The sequence below is a fragment of the Haliotis cracherodii genome, unplaced genomic scaffold (assembly GCF_022045235.1).
Source record: "Haliotis cracherodii isolate W230 unplaced genomic scaffold, xgHalCrac1.p SCAF_1, whole genome shotgun sequence".
Taxonomy (NCBI): Eukaryota; Metazoa; Mollusca; class Gastropoda; order Lepetellida; family Haliotidae; genus Haliotis; species Haliotis cracherodii.
Window position 1 is genome coordinate 69953866 of NW_027266264.1, and position 26214 is coordinate 69980079.

Sequence of the window (26214 nt, forward strand, 5' to 3'; positions counted from 1 at the left end):
ACATCAGGCGATGTTAAGCAACGTTGGTCTCAGTGTGTTGCTGACCGTGTTTGTTAGGGGTACCCTTTAGGATGAGTAGGTTGAATGTAAAACCTTCCAGCGCCTCACAGGTAGTTGTATAATTCCCAGGGAGCTGAGAATGAAAATCGTGTGCACACTGATCCATTGACCGAGGTAATACTGGTTTCGCTAGCACCTAAAAATTCACTTGGTGATGGAATCATATTAAATGAAGGAAGCGCTGCCTCGTCAAAAACATCTAGTACTTTCCGGAGAATGTGAAGACTCCCCAACACTGCAGCCTTCTGCATTACTCAGATTGTAGGAAGGTCTGTATTCCTGGTAGCAAATCCGGGGACTGTCTCATTATCTTATCGCTTATTATTATTAAGAGGTGACTAAAGGGAACGAATTGCGTGGATCGATAATCATGATGTCAGACCGCCATCATAGAGCTGAAATATTGCTGGGTGCGGCGTCAGACAACATGAAACAAAGGGCTAAGCGTCCCACAATACACCTGTGACGTCAGAGAACAGAATACAAATATATACGAATATATATACACGCGACACACTTTCACGGGATATTCTTTAAGCCAGTTTCAATATAACTGGACGAATAACGATTTATAAGGACATGGTGTAGTATGCTATGGGCGGCAGGTATCGCCTGCTCTTCCCCAAACCGGGCTAAAATTGTCCATCCTTGGGTTGTCGATATTGAACACGATAAAACAGAACTGACGAAATAAATCGCCAATCGGTGACTTTGAACTACACCGTATAAAGCTGCCCCTCTCTCCACCCGACAAAATGAAATTCCAACAGGTGACATTTTACATCAATTACCACATCGGTAGATTCCTCATACCTATAAACATAAAAACAAGCTAATATTCCCCCGTGTTATCGGCAACTGTGTCTCCACAAACAGCATGACAAGCATATTGTGTAGTCTGTCCCCAACAAATGCTTTCATCTTACCACCCTCGTCATTACAGATTAGCAAATCTAATTCAAACGCTCTGTAAACTTTGAACAAGGATAAGATATCATAGTTTGAACGTGCCGCTTAAAACTTGATTGCTTTGCCTCCATGAGTTATATCCCTTTGAAAAGCGAAGACGCTACAATAAGAGACGGTGTTTCGACGGAAACATCTTCGGGCCACATTTAGCGCGTTCTATGATACTTCGCTGACGGAGTAACGCATTAGCAATGATCGATGCTTCGCCAACTAATTCTGGTAGCCAATTCGGAAGGGCGGTCAACAGAAATGAAGGAAAATATGAGGTAAAGGGTTAATTTATGTCCCCCAGATGTCATAATGCCCAGTAGGAAGAGACTCTCAAAGATTCGACGCTTGTTGTTTCTTTAACTCACGTTTAACTATCAAAGACATGGCATAGCGCAACAGTATCATCCTACTGACTGGCTTTGATCCTGTGTGTAGATGAAGAAGATTTGAACAGACAAATACCATTAAAACAACCAAATGGTAACTGTGGGGTGAAATATGTTCAAATGTTGAAGGTGGTGTGGTGAGTTGAAATGGGGTTTAACGCCCATTAAAAATTATTGCACTTCTGTAGAGAAACTAAGTCGTTTTCGAGGCCACCCGTATTTTATGCACATCGGAGATATTATCAATAGTGTTTGTTATTCAATTAACTTTATCTGTGTCCGGATGATAGAACATTGGCAGGCTTTTTATTGTAAAAGTTCAAATGTCAGGAAAAGTGTACTCAAAGATCATATTTAATAATTTCACAACTGTGGCAATTAGGTTAAGCAATTTTCGTAATATCTTACTGAAAACATGTCTCAGTAAATTTATAACTAAACATATATTGGTTAAAGGATTTCTTAATCGCGAGCAACATACCTTTGAGATTCACATTCCTCACTCAATGAGTGAGTGAGTGAGTATGGTTTTACGCCGCTTTTAGCAATATTCCAGCAATATCACGGCGGGGGACACCAGAAATGGGCTTCACACATTGTACCCATGTCGGGAATCGAACCCGGGTCTTCGGCGTGACGAGCGAACGCTTGAACCACTAGGCTACCCGACCGCCCCCCTCACTCAATGAAATGACTGGGGACGATCGAGTAACCAAGTGGTTAAAGCGTTCGCTCGTCACGCCGAAGACTCTGGTTCGATTCCCGACATGGGTGCAATGTGTGAAGCCCATTTCTGGTGTCCACCGCCGTGATATTGCTATAATTTTGCTAAAAGCGGCGTAAAACAATACTCACTCACACTGACTCAGGGAAATATATGTCTCATGATTAAGTTCATGTTACAAACATAAATGCACGCTTCAGACAACAATGGCGAATACTCTGTCAAACCTTAGAACATGAGAAATTTTACATACATATTTGATAATGATACTGTCGTAGGTTTCTCCAATGTTATTTCCGAACAAACGTCTCTCGTCATCCTTTAAAGAAAGGCAGGACTGACTTGTGGATTTCTGTCGATGAGATGTCCTCACAAAATATCCTTTAGAAGTTGTTAAATCATTGAAGACATAGTTGGCCTTCGGTGAGACGTTTCAGCCCCTGATCATGCTCGTTGCCTGGTTGAACTGTAAGACCTGCATTACCTTGGACTTTCAACACACGTTGAAATTCTGTATTCAACCCATCTCACTCACTAACTATGAACTAAACGTTGTTAGCGGCCCATGTCTAGTGGCGTAAGGTGCAAACTCTGCCTCTAGGCTAACATTTAGTCCCAGAAATAAAGCTATCTTATTTAAAAATATATGTCCTCAAAATAAAAATTCAAATGGAGCCCGGAACAATGCTTCATTTCTAGACTTGAGTTGGATTCATACTTAATGTATTCTCAAGGGTCTGGGACACAGACTAATTTCCCTCTTAGGTCGTTCTCTAGAAGGATCAGAACAGATCATCGTTGGAATTTTGTTTGAGAAAATACGTATTTGTTCATTTTGAGCCAAACAAGTTTCTTTGACTCCAGAGTACAACAAAGATGATGTTTGTAAAACCTGCGGCAAGGTTACTTATGTTCAGTAGTTTCTGGAACAAGTTATTTCTTTACAAAGCTCCCACGCCCCACACAAATATCAAATGTTCGATCCCCATGTAATCTTTCTCGAACAGACCCCACAGCATATATCTAAAAAAAACCACCATTCTCATTACATTCTCATAATCCCCTTCTCAGCTCTAGCTGCCTATACTCACCCCCTTATCAGCTCTAGCTGCCTATATCCATCCCCTTCTCAGCTCTAGCTGCCTATACCCATCCCATTCTCAGCTCTAGCTGCCTATACCCATCCTATTCTCAGCTCTAGCTGCCTATACCCATCCCATTCTCAGCTCTAGCTGCCTATACCCATCCCATTCTCAGCTCTAGCTGCCTATACCCATCCCATTCTCAGCTCTAACAGTCTATACTCATCCCATTCTCAGCTCTAGCTGCCTATACCCATCCCATTCTCAGCTCTAGCTGCCTATACCCATCCCATTCTCAGCTCTAGCTGCCTATACCCATCCCATTCTCAGCTCTAGCTGCCTATACCCATCCCATTCTCAGCTCTAACAGTCTATACTCATCCCATTCTCAGCTCTAGCTGCCTATACTCACCCCCTTCTCAGCTCTAGCTGCCTATATCCATCCCCTTCTCAGCTCTAGCTGCCTATACCCATCCCATTCTCAGCTCTAGCTGCCTATACCCATCCCATTCTCAGCTCTAGCTGCCTATACCCATCCCATTCTCAGCTCTAGCTGCCTATACCCATCCCATTCTCAGTTCTAGCTGCCTATACCCATCCCATTCTCAGCTCTAGCTGCCTATACCCATCCCATTCTCAGCTCTAGCTGCCTATACCCATCCCATTCTCAGCTCTAACAGTCTATACTCATCCCATTCTCAGCTCTAGATGCCTATACCCATCCCCTTCTCAGCTCTAGCTGCCTATACTCATCCCATTCTCAGCCCTAGCTGCCTATACCAATCCCATTCTCAGCTCTAGCTGCCTATACCCATCCCATTCTCAGCTCTAGCTGCCTATACCCATCCCCTTCTCAGCTCTAACAGTCTATACCCACCCCTTCTCAGCTCTAGCTGCCTATACCAATCCCCTTCTCAGCTCTAACAGTCTATACCCACCCCTTCTCAGCTCTAGCTGCCTATACCCATCCCATTCTAGCTCTAGCTGCCTATACCATCCCATTCTCAGCTCTAGCTGCCTATACCCACCCCCTTCTCAGTTCTAGCAGTCTATACCAATCCCATTCTAGCTCTAGCTGCCTATACTCATCCCATTCTCAGCTCTAACAGTCTATACCAATCCCATTCTCAGCTCTAGCTGCCTATACCATCCCATTCTCAGCTCTAGCTGCCTATACCCACCCCCTTCTCAGTTCTAGCAGTCTATACCCATCCCATTCTCAGCTCTAGCTGCCTATACTCATCCCAGTCTCAGCTCTAACAGTCTATACCCATCCCATTCTCAGCTCTAACAGTCTATACCCATCCCATTCTCAGCTCTAGCTATCTATACCATCCCATTCTCAGCTCTAACAGTCTATACTCATCACAATTCTCAGCTCTAACAGTCTATACTCATCACAATTCTCAGCTCTAACAGCCTATACCCATCCCATTCTCAGCTCTAGCTATCTATACCATCCCATTCTCAGCTCTAACAGTCTATACTCATCACAATTCTCAGCTCTAACAGTCTATACTCATCACAATTCTCAGCTCTTACAGTCTATACTCATCACAATTCTCAGCTCTAACAGCCTATACTCATCACAATTCTCAGCTCTTACAGTCTTTACTCATCACAATTCTCAGCTCTAACAGTCTATACTCATCACAATTCTCAGCTCTTACAGTCTATAACCATTACCTTTGCAGCTTTTGAAATTGGCACACTTGAGGTTACATAATACCCGATGGTTTTCTGAAGGAATTATTTTCATTTAACTTTATAGAAAACTTTATTTCGAGGACTATATGTCAGTCTAGGTCCCTGGGTAGTCATATTGACAGTGACAGTGACAAGACTTTATCACCCGCAAGGGAATTCTGTTTACAAGTAAAAGTGCATAAGTAAATATATATAAGATATATTATATATTAAGATACACCTAAAAACACATGCAGAGGTACATACAATACACACAGAAACAACACTGATAACAACAAAATTATAAAATATTAAATGAAAAAGTATTTCAGCAACCATTTAAAAGCCGAATACTTGTGCGGATACAAAACTTTTTTTTCAAATCTGATTGTTCTGATAAGATGTGGCATGAGATATCGCCTCCCGGAAGATAAAAGAAAATACTATTCACAGCCACTGTAAGCCTTCATTGTCTCTGGGATGATTCTCATGACAGCTGAAAAGATATTTCACATTGAAAAATGGTCAATAATCACAACTACGTTCCCATCACAACATTCGCAAATCATAAATCATTGTGAAGCCTTGTGACCAAAGTGGTCGCCGTCACACCAAAAGCCCGGCTCGATTCCATATGGGTACTCCTCTCTGACATCGTTTGGTTTTTGCCAAAATGGCGTAAAACCCACTCACTCATGGTTCATTGAAGTAAATATTCACCGCATATCCAGTTTGTATTTCTATGGCTAATCCAGCCTAGGACATCTGGTATTCTTTTGCATATAAACAATATTGGATCCCTGCTCATATGCAACCCAACAAAATGTTTTGCCGGGCAAAATGAAGTATACTTTTGCAAATTGAATTTGACCAAACAGTTACAAACGATATCAATTCGTAACTAGGAGGGTAAAAACAGTAGCCGAAACGCTGTATATTTAAGGTCCAAAAACGTAACTATGATACCCGCATGAAATAAATCACCAATCAAATAACCATTTATCTTGTTTTGGCTTGATTTGTTGCCATCATCAAACATGGGTGTACACGTTCTTCTTTCCGGACGTGTATTACGGTAATACTAAATGGCTCTATCTGTATGAACCAGGAACCAAAAAGCATTTTAATTTATTTAGTCATTAACCAGGAATTGTGGTCATGAGGGATATCCTGAATTTGCAATATAAAGAAATAAAAAGAAATAACGAAAATAATTCATCATCCATCACATGTCTACTTCCATAGGAAGCGTGCAGCCGGAACTTTGTCGCATTTGTCTGTGACCAAATGTGCGTGAGGGAAACTGCAGTCTGTGAGTCTGGCAGTATGATGGGATGCGATGACACATCAGCGAGCCTGACAACCAGATCCCGTTAGTCGCCTCTTACCACAAGCATAGTCGCCTTTTACGGCAAGCATAGATTGCAGGAGACCTATTCTACCCCGAAATCTTCACAGGTCCCATCAAGGCAGACAGTGACTGAAGAATGGGTCTGTGAAGGCAGACAGTGACTGAAGAATGGGTCTGTGAAGGCAGACAGTGACTGAAGAATGGGTCTGTGAAGGCAGACAGTGACTGAAGAATGGGTCTGTGAAGGCAGACAGTGACTGAAGAATGGGTCTGTGAAGGCAGACAGTGACTGCAGAATGGGTCTGTGAAGACAGACAGTGACTGAAGAATGGGTCTGTGAAGGCAGACAGTGACTGAAGAATGGGTCCGCGAAGGCAGACAGTGATTGAAGAATGGGTCTGTGAAGGCAGACAGTAACTGAAGAATGGGGGGGGGGGGGGGATGCTATAAATCTGATTATAGAAAAATACTGGAAACTAATGTTAACTGTTCACGACAAGGAACATGGGTCATAGGTCATGTCATAGTCAGCCAGGGATGTGCCCTCGTCGTTAGCTAACGTTTGGCAACCTATCCTCTCAAGTGTCTCCCGAAATACGAAAAGTGGCGAATTCCGTTTTGATTTCAAAGCAATTATGTACGGATTTCAGTAACGGTACTTTAGAATTTTGAAGAAACAAAAGCATGGAACAGGTAATGGAAAATATGTGGAAAGAATGCAATCATCGAGAACTGATAACAAATAGGGAGATTGACAGATTTAATGAAAACAATTAACCCCGTAAACGCTACACCCTTCACACATGGTACACGTGTACAGAAATGGGACATCATGAAAACATCGCCATGGATAAGATTTCTATGACTGTAAACAGGACATGTCGTAGATAGTAATGGGTGGTGAGGACATTTGTAGCCGATCACCAGGCTATCTTGCACTATCATCAAGCCATTATACTGTCGTTTCACACCGACACAGCCCCCGACATGTGGTGACGAAGGAGTGACGCCGAGAGACGCGCAAGTGGTTGGATCGGAGCTGTAGTTGGGAGAGGGGCGCGTGTGGGGGTGGGTGAGGGGGGGGGGGGGGGGGGGGGGGGGGGCGTGGTGGTAGTAAATTACAGCTGTTGATCTATCCCATGTGTTCTCGTTAGTAAGGCGTAAGCCTAAATAACTGACTTTTAACATCAATAATATTTTAATTGATGTGTGTGGAGTTATCATCATGATTATCCTATTTTTCTTTTCGAGATTAACGATTGAACAATGTTTCTATTCTTCGAAAGTCCGGAAGTCCGGAAACAGCACTTACATAAACACACGTTCCATACCAGGATATAAGAGATTTGTTGGGACATGGAACATTACAAACGCAGCCCTTTCACTGAGTAGATTACGTAAATGGTTTCATTTTTTAGTGGATGGGAGGGCGTGCCACCACCGGACCACTTGTTTCCCGGGGCAATTTTAACCCTTTATTCTACTATTTACGCAAAGATAAACCCACTTCTACCTGACGTTACATTCTACCCGTTGCTTATAATATCGATCACTACTTGTCCAGACGTGAGTATACACAGGTCCCCGACATACAGTTGGACCTGGACTGAGCGCGGCGTTATACCAACAAGAAACAAGCGGTGGTCCTACCCGGCGATTACCCCACCACATTACGCTACCCGAAGATAAACGTCACTCTATCCGGTATCCGGGAAAGCCATGTCTTCTACCCGGCGACAAAACCTCCAATCTTCATGACCACGACCACTATCACCTCCACTGACCAATCTATACAAGACTCCAAGAAGCCACTTAGAAGTGCCCTGTGGAGATCACAGGGCGTAATTTGTCTCAAGTGCGTTCTTGTTGTCTCTCTATGTGACGATACATAGCCGTACTATCGATTACCAGTTTGAGTGCAGGGTAAGTGGGATAACTGTATTACCCGTTTGTAGGCAGGGTTAGTGGGATAACTGTATTACCCGTTTGTAGGCAGGGTAAGTGGGATAACTGTATTACCCCTTTGGGTGCAGGGTTAGTGAGATAACTGTATTACTCGTTTGTAGGCAGGGTTAGTGGGATAACTGTATTACCCGTTTGTAGGTAGGGTAAGTGGGATAACTGTATTACCTGTTTGTAGGCAGGGTTAGTGGGATAACTGTATTACCTGTTTGTAGGCAGGGTAAGTGGGATAACTGTATTACCCCTTTGGGTGCAGGGTTAGTGAGATAACTGTATTACTCGTTTGTAGGCAGGGTTAGTGGGATAACTGTATTACCCGTTTGTAGGCAGGGTTAGTGGGATAACTGTATTACCCGTTTGTAGGCAGGGTTAGTGGAATAACTGTATTACCCCTTTGGGTGCAGGGTTAGTGAGATAACTGTATTACTCGTTTGTATGCAGGGTAAGTGGGATAACTGTATTGCCCGTTTGTATGCAGGGTTATTGGGATAACTGTATTACCCGTTTGTATGCAGGGTAAGTGGGATAACTGTATTACTCGTTTGTATGCAGGGTTAGTGGGATAACTGTATTACCTGTTTGTATGCAGGGTTAGTGGGATAACTGTATTACCCGTTTGTATGCAGGGTTAGTGGGATAACTATTACCCGTTTGTATGCAGGGTTAGTGGGATAACTGTATTACTCGTTTGTATGCAGGGTTAGTGGGATAACTGTATTACCCGTTTGTATGCAGGGTTAGTGGGATAACTGTATTACCCGTTTGTATGCAGGGTTAGTGGGATAACTGTATTACTCGTTTGTATGCAGGGTAAGTGGGATAACTCACTCATTCTTCATACGCCACGGTCACGAAATATATTTATAATCCTCTCAGCGTAGGTGTAACATGATTATATTTAAAGTTGCCATACATATACGTCGTAAACACACACAATTTACATGTGGCATCTTATCGTTAAATTTATATTTTCCGCTCAAGAAATTATGTGTACTAAAAGTCAATACCTGTCACTATTTACACGACCTACTATCTTGTTAAGGGATAACCGCATATTTTTAACAAACATTTAATCGGGTCATTGTCTTTACGAGCCGTTCGTGCCAAGTGGCCCAAACTATAAAAATAACTGTCCTACCCATGGATGGTGTTTACAACTTTGATGCGTCGCTGTTTTGACTCGATCAAATCTGGCGACATGTGCGCATGCGCTGGTGTGAGTATATCCCAGACGAAGGCCTGAAGTGTTATCATTATCGAAAGTGATATTTCATTTTGCACGTGTCTTCTCGAGTGACACGCGACATAACAACTCTCGCCGTCAGTATGCCCAGATCTTTCCTAATCCGAAACGCAACCCGCAGTTATTGCAGCGACAATTCTGCTTTGACCCCAATCGGTGAGTACATGATTTATTTGCCCATAGAATACTTTATTGTTTTTAAAAATAATTCATAAACTATTGAGATATTCCACATCAAGACCCGGACGCCGGATTGCGCTGTGCGATATTTATATCAGGGCACAAATAGGTGAATATACTCCTTGATAAATATTTATATACTTATATTTTATTGTGCTTTTTTCTATATTATAAAATATACTGACACGTCCAACGTTATCCATTTTCTTATGTTTGCAGCGATCATTCCTTTGTTGAATTCCGTATTTTAACAGCTTTCTCCAACCAGTATTTAGTCCACGTCAGTTTTAATATTACGAATAACTTGTGTTTCATCTAATTGTAAATTCGTGCGTTTATTAACAGAGGTGAATTAATAGCTAGAGCAAGATTTCAGAGAGTAGGTTTGTCTTGACTAAATATAGCTCACGTGGAGATGGCGTTGTTTGCTAATTATATAGACAGCCTAAAGCATGAGTTGGACGCGAAACCAGGAAGATCCCGATATACAATATAAAGATGATGCATAAGTTGGGTTAATTAATTAGATAATGCTACTGAATTCATCACATTCCTACCCACACTTTTTCTTGAAATGCATGATTGTTCCTTAGAATTAGAACATTATTTCACACGTAAAATCGTGCGTAGGCCTTCCAGCTAAGGGCCTTTATCACAGTGAGTAAAATATAAATGACATATTTAAGTTTGACTCCACAAAAAATTTCGAGTTTTTTTAGTTAGGTTAAAAACTCCCCTAAATAAGACAGATTGATGAAATCACATGATAGAACTATAACCACCGTCATGACAGATACAGGAATAAGTTTATGAATACTTCCTTCCTAAAATACTTCACACATAATGCAGAGAAGCATTATGTGTAAAAATACTGGTTTTCAGAGTTTGACAAAATCTGTCATTTTAGTAATTCTTAGAATGAAACCGGATGCTGCATATACATGAAGATCCACACATTACATACAGCACGCCCCCGGCCTCAACTGATGGACACATCGAGATCACATACACACCCCAACACCCTCCCTCCCGTCCAACACATTTATTTCGCAATGCTGGCCCTCCGATTTCCCAATCTCCTGTTAAATCGTTTCAGTCTCACATGTTCTCCACACTAACTTCCACATGCTATCTACTGATTCAGCCTTGCGTGTTCTACACCATATCGGTGGTAGAGCGTCCGACGGAGAGCGGAAGGTCGGGGTTCGACTCCCGGCCGCGTTTCCAAAAGACGTTAAAAGATGGTACTTGGTATTACCCTGTCTGGCGCTCGTCCGTAACGGGATAAAACGAGGACTGGTCGGCTCGGAGTCTGTATACTGTGTCTGAATAGGGTATTCATGTTAAACTGCGGCGTGGTATCTCAGTGGGCTAGCACTATAAAATCGGCATTAGTCACACACAGACACATACATGCGCGACGTTAATCCCCATTTCACCTCGCCTACTCCCTATCTCCGACATGCTATCTACTTGTTCACGCTCACATGTTCTACACCCTATCTCCGACATGCTGTCTACAGGTTCAGTCTCACATGTTCTACTCCCTATCTCCGACATGCTATCTACAGGTTCAGTCTCACATGTTCTACTCCCTATCTCCGACATGCTGTCTACAGGTTCAGTCTCACATGTTCTACTCCCTATCTCCGACATGCTATCTACAGGTTCACTCTCACATGTTCTACTCCCTATCTCCGACATGCTATCTACAGGTTCAGTCTCACATGTTCTACTCCCTATCTCCGACATTCTATCTACAGGTTCAGTCTCACATGTTCTACACCCTATCTCCGACATGCTATCTACAGGTTCAGTCTCACATGTTCTACTCCCTATCTCCGACATTCTATCTACAGGTTCAGTCTCACATGTTCTACACCCTATTTCCGACATGCTATCTACAGGTTCACTCTCACATGTTCTACTCCCTATCTCCGACATGCTATCTACAGGTTCACTCTCACATGTTCTACACCCTATCTCCGACATGCTATCTACAGGTTTACTCTCACATGTTCTACACCCTATCTCCGACATGCTATCTACAGGTTCACTCTCACGTGTTCTACACCCTATCTCCGACATGCTATCTACAGGTTCAGTCTCACATGTTCTACACCCTATCTCCGACATGCTATCTACTTGTTCACGCTCACGTGTTCTACACCCTGTCTCCGACATGCTATCTACAGGTTCAGTCTCACATGTTCTACTCCCTATCTCCGACATGCTATCTACAGGTTCAGTCTCACATGTTCTACTCCCTATCTCCGACATGCTATCTACTGATTCAGTCTAACATTCACATATTACATCGGCATTCACGTATTGTTTCGGTATTCACAAATATAGGCATTCACGCACTGTATTATCAATTACGTAGTACATCGGTATTGACATTTTGTATATGTATTCACGCCTTGTATCGGTGTTCACATATTTCATCGGCATTCCCTTATCTTATTGGTATTCACATGCAAACAACACATTGGCATTCACGTACTGAATCGTCATCATAAAGATATATACAGCCAAATAAGTAATTGGATCAATGATGGTTTCGAGGAAATCGTATCGCGACTGTAGCCACAGTCTGTGGGTTACGTTGTGGTTAGGGAGAATGATGTAGCGGTATTAGGAGTGGGAAGCAGGTCGTATCGCTTCATCAACTGGTCTTACATCAACTGTTCGTTCATCGGATCTTTCCCCCAAAGTCTGGATACGGGGAGCATACATGTTCCATTACAGAGTACATTGTTCCAGATTATTGTGATTTTGAGATTTATTTTAAATTTGTAGCGCATTAATTCTTGCTTTTCAGTCATGCACGGAGTTAACAGATAGCCGGTTCATTTGAGCAATATTCATAGTTTGAACATGGAGTTTTTGAGAAAACAAAATATGTTAACGATCACAAAAGTTGAACGGGTTTCCGTCTTGTGGTTCGTACAAAGAACGCTTATAATATATAATTGAATATATGTCCTCTATTAGTGCAATGACTGACTCTAAGAGCCTGAAATCGATTGTGTAATTCACTATCTTTCAAACATGATGACCAGTGATCAAGTTTATAATCTCAACCGATTCTGGACACAGACATTGACAATGAAATACATCTAGGACTGAATAGTGAGTGAGTTTGGTTTTACGCCGCTTTTAGCAATATTCCAGCAATATCACGGCGGGGGGCACCAGAAATGGGCTTCACATATTGTACCCATGTCGGGATTCGAACCCGGGTCTTCGGCGTGACGAGCGAACGCTTTAACCACTAGGCTACCCGACCGCCCCTCTAGTGTTATGATAGATAGATCAAGTAAAGAGGAAGTGAAGTGGAGACTCTAAAAATAAAGCGCACTATCCATGCTGCAATATTTGCAATACGCCTTTCAGCTCCATGAGTTTTAAGGTCATTGCATCCACTTATTAAACGAGCTTGAACATTTTGACAATATAGAATGCCGTAAAGTCAAAAGCTATGCAGAAACATCTTTTCCGGTTTGTATTATTCTTACCATTGAGTCATTTATTAACACCAAGTGCAATTGCCCCATGTTTAGGAATGCGACGCAAGTTCTTTCTCGATATGGCGTTGCGAAGGTGTAACAAAGTATTCTTTAAACGTTGCGTATTTCGCTTTTTGTAATTATTAAAGCGGAATCATTTTTGTTCAATTCGCTTTATCCAGTTACTGGAAGGGAATATTTTCTTACTGATGTTTGCGTGCCATATGTTGAATTTATACACGATTAGTACTTCATTCATTAACTAGTTTTAAGTTTTAACCAATCCCGGACGTGAAGGCCTCTTTGGACGCTTATGTAATTATCCATATTATGTTTCAATTAAGGATTACATAGAATTGAGGGGTGGGTTAGTTAGCCTAGTGGTTAACGCGTTCGATCGTCACGCTGAATACCCGGGTTCGGTTCCCCACAAGGGTACAATGTGTGAAATCCATATATGGTGTCCCCCGCTGTGATATTATGGGAATATTGCTCAAAGCGGCGTAAAACCATACTCACTCACATAGAATTCCCTCACAGGGATAGCAATAAATCTCATACAGTCCCATGCATATAATTGATCAAACACTCCATTCCAATCACACACCCTCCTCAGTCCTCTAGAAGTCTGAACTCCCCAGCCCCACCCCCCACCCCCCACCATCACCCCCACCCCACCACCACCATTTCAACTCTAGAAATCAAGAGACATTATGATTCATCAGTACTCGAGGGTCCCGTCATGAAATTATTTTTAATTTCACCTTATACAGAAGTTAATTCGGTGAGTATATGTTAGTCTACACTAACTTGAGCTTTTGGCGAAGGCCGTCTTGAACTCTGCTCGTTTGTACTTGCCAACTCCCCGCTGACTGGCGGAAAGAAGGCGGCCTCTACTGGTACTGGTGCTGGAACGATGAGCGGCACCCAGGGACACTATCAGAGCTAGCACGGACCCCCTGGCCCGAGTACAAGCTAAAGTTTCCAGCTATTAAACGCATGGCTTGCGAGCAAGATAACCCCCTAAACGCTTTCTCATTGTCATTTGTTTCAAATAGATATTATCTCGTGTTGAACATCTGGGAAAAGTTATAGAAAATATATTTATGTCTTGTTTATAATAGTATCATTTAAAATGGACTGTGTGAAAAACATTATGTAATACTAGAACTGAACGCATTTCATTGATTATTAATAAGGGAAATTAAATCTTTTTTCTAAACAAAGATAACCGTCAGTTGTTAAGTGCGGGCTATCTCGCTGACTTCGCGTGTACAAAATACCGAGATATTGTGGAAACTAAGGAGATGGTGTAAGACGCTTAGCATACTCATCAAATACACAGTACTGAAAAATAATAGAATAATACACGAGATCATTTAAGTATATAAGAAACTAGTTACTTTCATAAAAAACTCAGACTGCTAATATTTACCAATTTTCATATTTTGAGTGAGTGTGTTTTAAGTCGTCTATCAAATTCAAAGTCAAACAGGCAAAACGGTATTGAGTACATTTCGGTTACTACATTCAAAACATACACACATTATCACCGGATCCACCATGCACAGTAATTTCAGAAATACGAATTTAAAAATAGAAATTAAGAAGAATGTTGTCATTATAGAAAAAAAACATACACCACTTAAATATATTTAATTTAGCTGTGTCAGTATTATTGTTTATAACTTCATGACACATATTTCGTGATTCGATTCTGTCTCATGCGAATCTTCAGCGGACCATTCCTTTTCAGCTTTACAAACTAAATCAGGGTAAAACATTATCATGATTATTCTTTACTGGACATGGTAAATATAGGTTTCTTTGCATTGTTTATAAAAAAATATGATCCGCCAGACATGGTTAACCGAACCACTGTTTGCAATACACGAATAAAACTTATGTTACGTTTAACCAATTTGCGTTCATTAACAGGTATTTAATAACAGTGATTGCTGGAGATTTAACGCGCGCTTTCGGTGCAACCGATTTCGCTCTCGGTAAATATAAGAAGCAAAATGCAACTTTTTACGCAACAGGTGTCTGCAACATCTAAGACAGCGCTATGGCATCCTGCGCTTGAATGTCAGGAGAATGGTGACAATACACACGATCTATGAGCGAGCGCGCAGAACGAGCCGATGCACTTGCCGCTCGAGCGTGTCACCGTGTCAACACACCCGTACCCGTGTCAAACCCGATGTTTATTGTAACCATCCCCCCATTCAGCATGAATTATTCATAGGTGGTGTGTATATAGCACATAACGTATGTAGTGTGTACTGACACAACATCAATAACCCACGACGAGGTAAGAGAACGGTCATCTGAAATTGCTGAAGTTCTCTTCTGGACAGTTGACAATCCACACCACCTCGGCGTTATTGGAGGTAAGATTCCGTGGTGTAGTTACCGATATATTATGCAAGAAGTTTTTCGAATACTTAGTATTAGATTGATTAGAAAAATAATATTTTCGATTTGAAAATTAATGTAAAAAGTTATGATACATATGTGTCCCATCCGGGTATTCCATGTTTTCCAATAACCCTAAGCCCCAAACTGACCCCAAAACACCGATGCAATAATAAGACGCGGTACAGGATAATAACGTGGGAGAATTCACTTTTTACCTTCCCATTTTGAACCGATTCCATATATGATAACGTATTGTGTTGAAAAGAATGATTAACACAAAGCACCCTTTGCAAGAACCACGAGGGGAATAATGACAGTGTTTTAAAACTGTGATATATTGCTCAAAAGAAGTTGAACACTCGATTCATTCATATTATCATAGCTATTTTGTTAACAATGGGAATATATGAAAGAATTGGATGTTCTTTAACTTCTTTCAAGTAGTATATTTGACAGTCGTTATTCATTTAAGTTGGAATTTTACGCTCTTAAACATGGACGCAACCCTTAAGAGACCTGAATGCGGGATCCCCAGGGATGCAAACATTTAGGAAAGAATTGTCCATAAACATAACCCCTCAAGATTGTGCTGCTGCTAGTACCAACCCAGAAATTAGAGAGAAAAAGGGGGGTCGGTCAGCCAAGTGGTTAAAGCGTTCGCTCGTCACGCCGAAGACCCGGATTCGATTTCCGTCATAAGTGCAATGTGTGAAGCCCATTTCTGGTGTCCGCTGCCGTGATATTGCTGGAATATTGCTAAAAACAGCGTAAAACCACACTCACTCACTAGAGAGAAAAAACGCAGGCTTGCGTGCGCGTTCGCGAATGTTTATGTGTCCAGCGGCATGCTTTTGGATCTACTGGCTTTTCTCTACGTCATTGGTCAGATTTCTCAGATTTAAGGGAGCTAGGCAGAATAATATTTTCTTTTATTATTGATAAGGACTAAAACAACTGCATTCTTCATCCCACTTGTCTCAAGAGCTACCCAAAACCCCGTGCTTCACACTCCCGTGGAGAGATCCACCACTTCACTCGTCGGGAAATGAAATCTCAAAACAGCGTCTACAGTTCTGCAACCCCAGACAAGCACTCAAATGATGAGGAGCACACACTAGACCCATCTTCAAAACCACAGGACAGTTCCTGTCTCACACCTACCTTTCCACACTATTTCGTATATTTGTCACTGACGAATGAGCGAATATTGTTTTTCGTTTATTATTGTTCCAGCAATATCTGGGCTAGCATATCTTTCAAATATACTCTTAACAAGAAAGTATACACTTGAAAACTGGTTTTGATAAATAAAATTACGCTTAAACGTTACTAGGCTGAAAACAGTCGCCTAAACACTGCAAACTTCAGGTCCAAAACACAACTATAATACACGTATCAAATACATCACCATAGAAAAACATTTCGTGTTTGTTTAATTTTTAGCCACCATCAAACATAAGTCACAATGTATACCTTCTATTGACCGGCAGTTTGACCAGTTTTTTTTCATTTTTGATGGGGTGAAAGGTGGGTTGGTTTGAGTTCGGCATCAGTATTGTTTGTTAATATTTAGGTGCTCAATTATTTTTCAAAACATAAGCTGATGCTCAACTATTTTTTTTATAATGGAAACAACCGAGTTTTATGTACAATGGGAGGCATCTGTAAAACATTTCAGTAAATCAGGGTTTCTTTATATTGTTTATTAGAAACAATCCCTGCCTCATCAAATTATTGCTCCTAACTACTATTAACCCTGCCTGAAAGAAATACATCTATGATGTAGTTGTGTACATCAGTTAAACAGTTCATGTATAGTTTGTATACTGTGCATCCCAGGCTCGAGCATAAACCATGGATATTCATATAGTAGTTTACGGCATCTGTGGTAGATTGTGTGTACAGCTCACATAACTAGTTGACTTGTTATTGAGATAAATAGAACATATATTGGTCCAACATGGCTTCGTTTTTGCATCAAGGCTTGAAATATTTATATGCCTGATTAAAAGTTGCTAAAAGACGCGTACATTAGAAACGATTGCTTTCTTGCCATATGAAAGATACTCCACAAGTATAAATATACACGTCTTGGAATTATGTGCGGTATGAAGAATTTATAAACATAGGAAATTATTATGTGGAACCGTTTACAATGGGAAATATATTTTTTATGACCACATTGACCTGCCGTAGCAAGTGTGAACTTGTCGGGTTAAATTGTAAGGTCTCGATAGTGGTGCCAAACTGATACATTGTAGAGGTCTATTATTAACGTGTTCCGTTATTGGATAACATATTTAACTTATTATTAGTCTGTCTTTTTGTAGTTACCAGTGTTCAGTCCTTGTTAATGTCGAGCGGGGAATATATGAAGTTACTTGCATTGTTTATGGTTATGATGATATATATATATATGGCAATATGGACGTTAAACATGTTATAATTACCATTTTTTCAAGTACGCGTTTATAGTTTGCTCTTTCCGATTGAAACGCATTAAATGGTAATATTCAGTATTCATTAACACGACACTATGTAAATTAATAATGCTGCTTCGTGGAACGTGAGAGGAAGAAAGTTTTCGGATGGGTCCGGTGTAGACTAACATACAGTCTGTAAAATATTTTATTTCACAATACATTTCTCTTTTATACATTTTCTACTGCGGTGGAATATAACTGAATTTGCCTATTTCTTAAGCATTTAGAATTATTTTTATTTAATTAAATGCAGATAGTCCGCAGTCATCGAGGTCAGATAAGCTTAGAGTGAACTCGGGGTATTCGGTAGATGTAGTCGCGTCACAGCAGCATGATCATGTGACATATATTTATTTATGTGAACAAACACACAGTGTGCATTCCAATAAACCAATCTGTATAGGAAATTTTATGGTAGAAACATAAAAAGGATTTGCCGAATGGTTTGATGTCAGTTTCGTTTTCAAGTCAAATGTTGAGACATGTTTTCCGTCCGTCTTCTTTATTCCGTAAAAGCTAATGGGGAGAATACGCTATAAACACACATTCGAAACGATGTTGGCTTTGTTCGTAGACAGTCTATTTGTAAATTAAGCCATTTGTGTGAAGCCTTCGGGTCGTATTTCATATTGTAACAGTGTGAAAATTTCAAACAAAAAATACGTCTGAGCAAGGAGGTCACTGACTCTGTAACCATGGTAACTCGATACTCCTTGTGTATATATTTGCGAGACGTAATCAATTCGATTTCTCAGCGATAATTTATCGCCCTAATATCACCAGATTTAATTAGGCTCTCGGATGGAAGATAGACTGAGGGTATTTAATACGTGAGAAAAAAAGGAGAAAACTTTGTCGAGAACAAAAGCGATTTTGTAACTGCAAACGCACGATAGGTTCATAAGCCATCTGGTTGACGCTGGGATGATGTAGGTCGTCATTCGCGGTCACGACCCGACTACGCGCTTCAACCATTACGGAAAAATGTTAAAGTTAAGAAGACGGCCAAAAAGTGCATAATTATCCATTGAATTGTGGATGACCAGTTTAAACAATATCATGGCTTGCCCATGGGATATCGTTACAGGCGCACTAGGTGTCTGCCCATACGTACGGAGCAATAGTTGTAACACGATATGTTTTTTTATTACCAGTGTTAAATGGATAAAATCAACAATTTATTTAGCGATAGACTCGTAGCACACAAGGTTTTCACAAAAGGGTGTAAGTATCACCACGTGCATGTAGTTGAAATTGAATACTCAAAGCATAATTCATTTTTTTTCGTAACCTTAATCACTAACCCAGCTGTTTGTCGTTGTATGAGAAAAGACACATCTGCTATGTCATTGAAGAAAGAGCACTCCATGTAGTACAAAAATAAACTTTGTCAATATACCACCTGTTGCGAATGTGCACATTCTTCGCTGTGCATCATCTATGTACGGTGCACTATTTTATATGTTACATGATATCCATAGTATCTGGTGATGATCAAGTAAGTTGCACGTGCAAACAGTGCTAGTTGTTTTGGTGAGGGTGTTGTCAATTACAGCTGATTTGTATTGTAATTGTATCATTACCCGATTTAATTCAAGGAGACAGCACTATTGTATTTTTTGTTTGGCAAGATGATGGGTTATATGAACAAATAGACAAAGCAAGGGTTCAGATAGTTTCAGGTGTACGAGTACATCTATGGGTATGTCTAGCTATTAACAATATCAACTTAAAGGTAAATTTCCTCTCAAACGGTATAAAAAATCTGTCATTGCCATGGTAATTGGAAGTATTGCAGATTTGTTTGTCTGTGGGTTAATTTTGTTTCATTTTTCAATGTAAACTACAGTAAAAGTACAATGTGAAACATATACAACTTAAAACAGCATTGCAGTGACGCTGACTATTATTGAATAACTACTGAGTATAATACTGAGGACACACGACCTAACAGATGGACACACAAACTAGTTTTAAATAATATAAATAATAGTAGCATGTTTAATAATGAAAAGTTTAATAATAACATTTCCTAGAAATCACTTACGCGATATGAGTGAACTTTGCAGTTAGACTAGAATTACAGACTCTGTCAGATGGTCGACATTTATAAATACACTGGCAGATCTATTTAAAGATTATAAATATAAACTGTTCGTATGTATATAATAAAAAATGTAAATCTTACATCCAGTAAATATAAACCCGATAAAGAAAAAAACTCGACTTTGAGCGCCATATGCCTTGTGTTGTATGTTAATACTGACTGCGCTGGCTTAAGCGCCAAGGGCAGGTAACTCTAATGTATCAAGACTTAGACATATTTATTCGGTAAGCACCCGTCAAGTAGCATAAAGTGTTATAGAAATTGGTTTAATTGTGTCGTTTGCAATGTCGTGACTTGTCAAAAATCAATCTGGTCGACTCAACTTGAGCGGTATATTGATAAGAAGGCCTTTTGCCCCAGGAATTTACAACCCCATTTCGCGTTCTTTTAATAACTATTCATTGTGGCCCGTCACAAGTTTCCAATCGAGCAGCAAAAGTGCTTGTATCCTTAAAAATGCGTATCTAAGCTGTTATTTTCTATAGTAAAAATGCCTAACATTTGCATTATGTCACATCTAATCGGTTTTTGTAATCGGGTTATTAACATCAACGTGAACTTTCACTTTCCTGGGCATAAATTCGCGCTATTTGCAGATGTAGTAACTTGATTTGGTTTTCGAAACAATGACATTTATTCACACCAGGAAAAAGATGTATAAACTGGCTTGGTGTTATCAAGAACACCTTATGAAGATAAGAAGAATAGTTCCAGCTATCTCCCTGCATCAGGGTACGTTGTCAAGTTGCGTACACCACTCCATTTCGTCGACACTGTGTTATTTATTGCCAGTTGACGACTTTTGACTTTAGCCTACCTCTACAAATTAATTTTTCCCCTGAATGGACATTTTTAGTGAGAATGTTTATAAGATTAAATATATATGTCACAGTGAAATCAAGATTTAACAGAGCCAAGACCTCCCATGTCCTCAAATCTCTTCCCCATGATGCGTTACGACGCCAGATTTCGGGTTCCCTATCGTATTCTGCAAACCTTTCGTCTTCTATTTATTAATTTATTCTTATTTCTTTTGCAAACACGTATGGCATGATAAATGGAAAAACAACTGCAAATAGATTTTGTTTATGGCTATTTCTTGAACTGTTATTAGGGAAAATGACTTTCTCATGAGACTTTGATCTAACGTCGGCAGAATTATGTCTGAGTTCCCGTTGCCACGTAACATACAAGACAAACAATCGTCCTTGTTGAAATATCACGAAACAGCCACATGTGGTTTGTGTATGCAATTCTGTTTGTTTTACTTTGTCTTAAGCAAGATAAGTCTGACGTTAAACCACTTTCAACCGACTCATGCCGGCCGTAAACCCTAATTTCTTTTTGAAACAAGTCGAGTTTTGCCGGGTTCAAATTCTACGCAAATGTCCAATCATGAAATAATCAAGTTGGAAAAAAAGAACTTTCTCACAAATATTTGGCAAACAAATGTGTTTTCACTTGTCAAACTTCGCGCATTAATCACGTTATCAGATTCTGTTCTTTTTTACAAATACACTAGACATGTTCAAATGAGAGTATTTTTTCATTATTCTACAAAATACACAAATTTTCTGTCGATAACCATGACCTTTGGACTCTTTGAAACATTGAGCTTATATCGTGACTGTTTTTGCAGGATTAGACCTCTGTGTTCCCACGTTCTCTGATTAAAACTAATTTCCCAAGACTCCCACATACCCATATGCTTTTAAATCTGACACTGGGTTCCCTTAAAAACGTTTGAACTTCACCTATAGGATGTATGTTTTCTTTTACTGGCTCACATAAGCTGCAGAAACACTACCTTGAAGTTCTCATATGACTTCTCAAAGCCTGTTTATGGAATATATGTCCCTGATATACATGCGTAACCCCTCCAACCAACCCAAATATTGCGCACTTATACAGATGTGTGAACGACAGTGTACGTCCGGGACATAGGATCTGGTGCCACCCACCTAAAGTAATGCTCTACCGTGTCACGAGACTAATGTATGGGGCATTTTTTAAATTAAAAGTGAAATATAACTTATGAGAAATGAGAAATGTCCCACGTAATACATCGCCGAGTTTAAAACGTCTGCCGGGTAAACTCCACGATGGCATGACCTCGTTCCTGAGCCGTAGTTGGCTGTTCAAGGGCCGCCTTGCGGACAGCGGTACACACGTTCTACACACCCAAACCTCGAACCTCTACCCACTCATTCCTGTCGGGGAACGCACACCGTAACGCATGCTTCTGTGGAAATACAATGGTCTATAACATATGTAATCAAGTATTTAACACTTGCATATTCAATTTCTTTGCAATGCGCTTGGTTCCATGTATAAAATGATAACAACTTTTCGGCTACTGTAACAACGCGAGTCGGGCTATCGGAATGTCTCCCCACGCGTATTCATGCAGGTTGGCCCGTTGCTCGCGGGTAACGTTGCAATATTAAGACATCGTTTGCGCTTGGATTCTACAATGAAAGCGATGCAATCGCTTGTTAACACCTAATTATAAGCACTTCTCAGCCTCGTGGATTGTTCATGAATATTCATTAGGTTGTTGTGTACATGAATATTCATCATGTTATTGTGTGTATGAATATTCATGTCGCAGATAGTTTGGCGACTTCTTGTGAGCTATGTGCGTGAATCATATGTCGACATGTCGTCAGCAATCGTCTCAATGCGACTGCCTCTCTCCGACACCACTTGTCCCTAGATACCTCTTCAGGTAAGAACCTGTAAGTCATCTCTAACTGAAATTGTAGCGCCTACTCCGATAAAGGACCAAGTCGTATTCTCAATGTGGAAGGATAGACATGCCGTTTTTTGATAAACAACATATTTTAGCGTCGTTAAAACAAAGTATAAATTCCATACTGTTTCAAATAAAAAATGACCACGAACCATGTTTAGTATCGCATAAGAATCTTTCATTTTTACTAACTCAATAATTTAACAAATATTGTCATCACAGATATAAGTTGGGTATTTGTGAAAAAAAGTCTGTCATAATTTAGACTCCTTGTTGCTTTCACTTATATACAAAATGTTAATAAGAAAATACTAACTTTCCCGAAATTATTGTGGGAGAAGACGAATTAAGAAGACACTGCTATTGTCCCAAATGCACGTCTGTGTCAGGAAGCCATGTTAGAGAGTAGTGTACCCCACCCCGGCGTTTAGTGTGCAGTTGGAGTAACGTCGGGAGCACCATGTTTTCCCTATGTCGGAGGAGGCCCCAGTTTATGATAGTGGAGATATATCGTGATATATCACAAGACAATTACTGTAGCGCTTATCTCACCGACTGAACACAACCTATCTCGCATGTCGGCATCAACTTTCAGTTATGACCAACCAATAAACTCCTAATAAAATACCATATCAAATTGGTCAGGCAATAGAGGCTTCAAAGCAGAGTTTCATGTCTTATCGGAATTGTTTACGGGAGACAATTATGCAAATTAATCACAAGACAAGGGAATATATCTCTGTATTGAGGCTCGTGGCCGCACGGATGGGGCGACCTGTTGCCAATTAAAAGTCGGAGAAGATTAAAGCAACTCCGTTACATTGATTACAAACAACGGTTTCACCTTCTCGACCCACAATAACAACAGCAGGGGGCGCGAGGCGGGGCTTTTGATGTAATTAGCACCACTGATTGGCTCACAATTGATGACAAAGGCTTGAGTGGGATTAATTAGTCAGGTGTGAGCTTGTTCTAAAGTGTTGCTAAATACACAGCGCGAGACGTATCAAATCACAGTCAATCGATGCCAATCAGTTGTGTATATTCGGCAATACCTGAATCACTCACACTTGAACACGTGCGCTCTCAAGTTTCCTCTCCAACTGTGATTAAACATTTCTATCTCTGGACGCCTCACGCTGTAATCCAAAATAAAATCGTAAAACTAATTCTTCATTTACTATATATTATATAATGTACATATATTATATTGCTATCATATTCTGTACAATTGTGTTTTATATAATGACAAAAGTAACCAATTGCTTCACGAAATTGTTACAGCATTGCTTCTCCGTGTACTTTATCTCAACCAGAACTAATTATACAATTTGCTAAATTTCTAATGTATGTATTCAAAATGAGAGAGTAATTTAAATGTGTACAACTCAATAATAATGTATTGGAGACTTTATGTACTGTCGGTCTTTGACCTTTACTGCAATAATGTTTTTATTGTTATTTCTATTTCGCATATGGAACTTAATTACTTACTAAAGGATGGACCTAATATTTAGGTAGTAACGCGTGGGGGAGTGCATCATACGGTGTACAGACTAACAATATATATTAATTTCCCAACTCCCCTTACAAACTATTTGATATCTTTGAATGTTTAAACTAGTGTGTTTTTCTTTATTTTATGCAGTTGCGTCTTTAATAAAACTTTTTTAAATGTGTATCTAACATGCAAAGTGTTATACACACAATGAAGTGTAATATAGGCATATGCAAAGTGTTATACAGTATATGTCCTTCCTCAAGGCACCACGTGCAGCCTTATGCAAAACTTCAAAGAAAGTCCTTTTCATGACATGAGGATATTTTCTGGGCTACTGAAAAGACAATGGAACAAAACAGAAACTTTCAAAATATTTCATTTCGCAGACTAAATGGTAGCCTTGGCCACGTACTATATATGACCAACAACCTCAGACATACCTAAGCTCTACAAACAGATCATAGTCATTTAATAACGCGAAGCAATTTAAACACAAACACACACAACAATATGACATTAAAGTTCACGGCATGTCACCTCTTAAAGAAGCAGCAGATATCGATCTGCTGTGATAAGTCTTTATGACTTTATCTCCAGTATCTGTTAACATCTTATGTACAGCGGACATACGGACATACGGCAACTCTCCAGCCAGACATTGTCCTAAACACTCAGACATCTCGCTTGACATGTATGTCTAAAGTGGCCTCTTAAAGAAAGGACATCCAGTTGATTTCTTAACTAAAATGAAAATGTTTAAGATAAATAACTTTGTGAGGGGCACTGCCACATGTATTTGTGTTTGGACGTCATATCTTCATCAAAGTCGTGCAATTAGGTATTTTCTCTCGGTTAACAAATTGCATTGTTTAATAGAACATAATACTTAACAGCTCTGCGTTATTTAAAAAAAATTCTTTAAAAAAACAATTGCAGCAGTAAAAACGTCATAGAACTATGTGCGGTTTGACGACAGTAATCTACAGGGAGCGGAATACTGGTACCCCCACCGTTCTATTGCTAAGTGTATGTTAATGAAGTGCTGGGCGGGTCTGCACGGAGGGGAGTCCCCTGTGGATACCCGTAGTGACGTGTGTCAACAACCCGACATCTCCCTGTCTTGTCTAAATGTGGCGCGAAATCTCACGCGGGGTTGTCTATTGCAGGGTAATTTGAAGTAAGATATGATACAGTCGTGTTTATTGCACTCTCTTCTCGGTCGTGTCACGATGACTCTAATTATTCTGTTTGTGTTTATTTAACAAATTAAACGAGATGAGACTGATTGTGCGTTTCGGAACCAATTCTGTCGTGATGAACGCGACTTTAAGTATTTCTGTTTGAGCATCTGACCCACAGTAATTTCTACATGGGAAGAAAATGGGAGCACGAATTACACGATTAACAGCGAATTGATGACATTTTTATCAACCGACTGCTACAGCATTATATCTTCATAACAATGCTATACCCAAATTTAAACTTCTCCATCAATTCCGGTACAAAAGAGTATATGACCATTACATATTCTACTCAAAAGAAGTCTAGGACCACCCGATTCTTTCATAGTACTGTAGGTAATTTGTCATGGCATGACTGATTGTCACAGTAATATGAATGAATCAGGCTGTCCTTAACTTCTTTTTGGGTTGTATACATTTGCAAGTTGATGATGATAGAGGCATGCTATCTATTGAATAAACATGTTATCTGTTGAATATATAAGTTCGTTCTTTCACTCGTACACAAACAGATTAAATGCGTGTATCTTCTAGTTCATTTAGTATATTCTACGGATATACTC

The 26214-nt window shown here is 40.0% G+C and overlaps 2 protein-coding genes across 2 annotated transcripts in view; one reads left to right on the forward strand and one right to left on the reverse strand.

Moving 5' to 3' along the window:
- The window catches only part of LOC139468048 (uncharacterized), a 57223-nt gene that overhangs the window by 25957 nt on the left and 5052 nt on the right, over window positions 1–26214 (reverse strand). The window lies entirely within an intron of this gene.
- Window positions 9485–26214, forward strand: part of LOC139468033 (protein odd-skipped-related 1-like) — a 28033-nt gene continuing 11303 nt past the window's right edge. Inside the window, exon 1 of the mRNA XM_071249723.1 lies at window positions 9485–9610. Coding sequence (XP_071105824.1) covers window positions 9538–9610 — 73 coding nt within the window. The 5' untranslated portion in view covers window positions 9485–9537. The remainder of the gene's footprint in view (window positions 9611–26214) is intronic.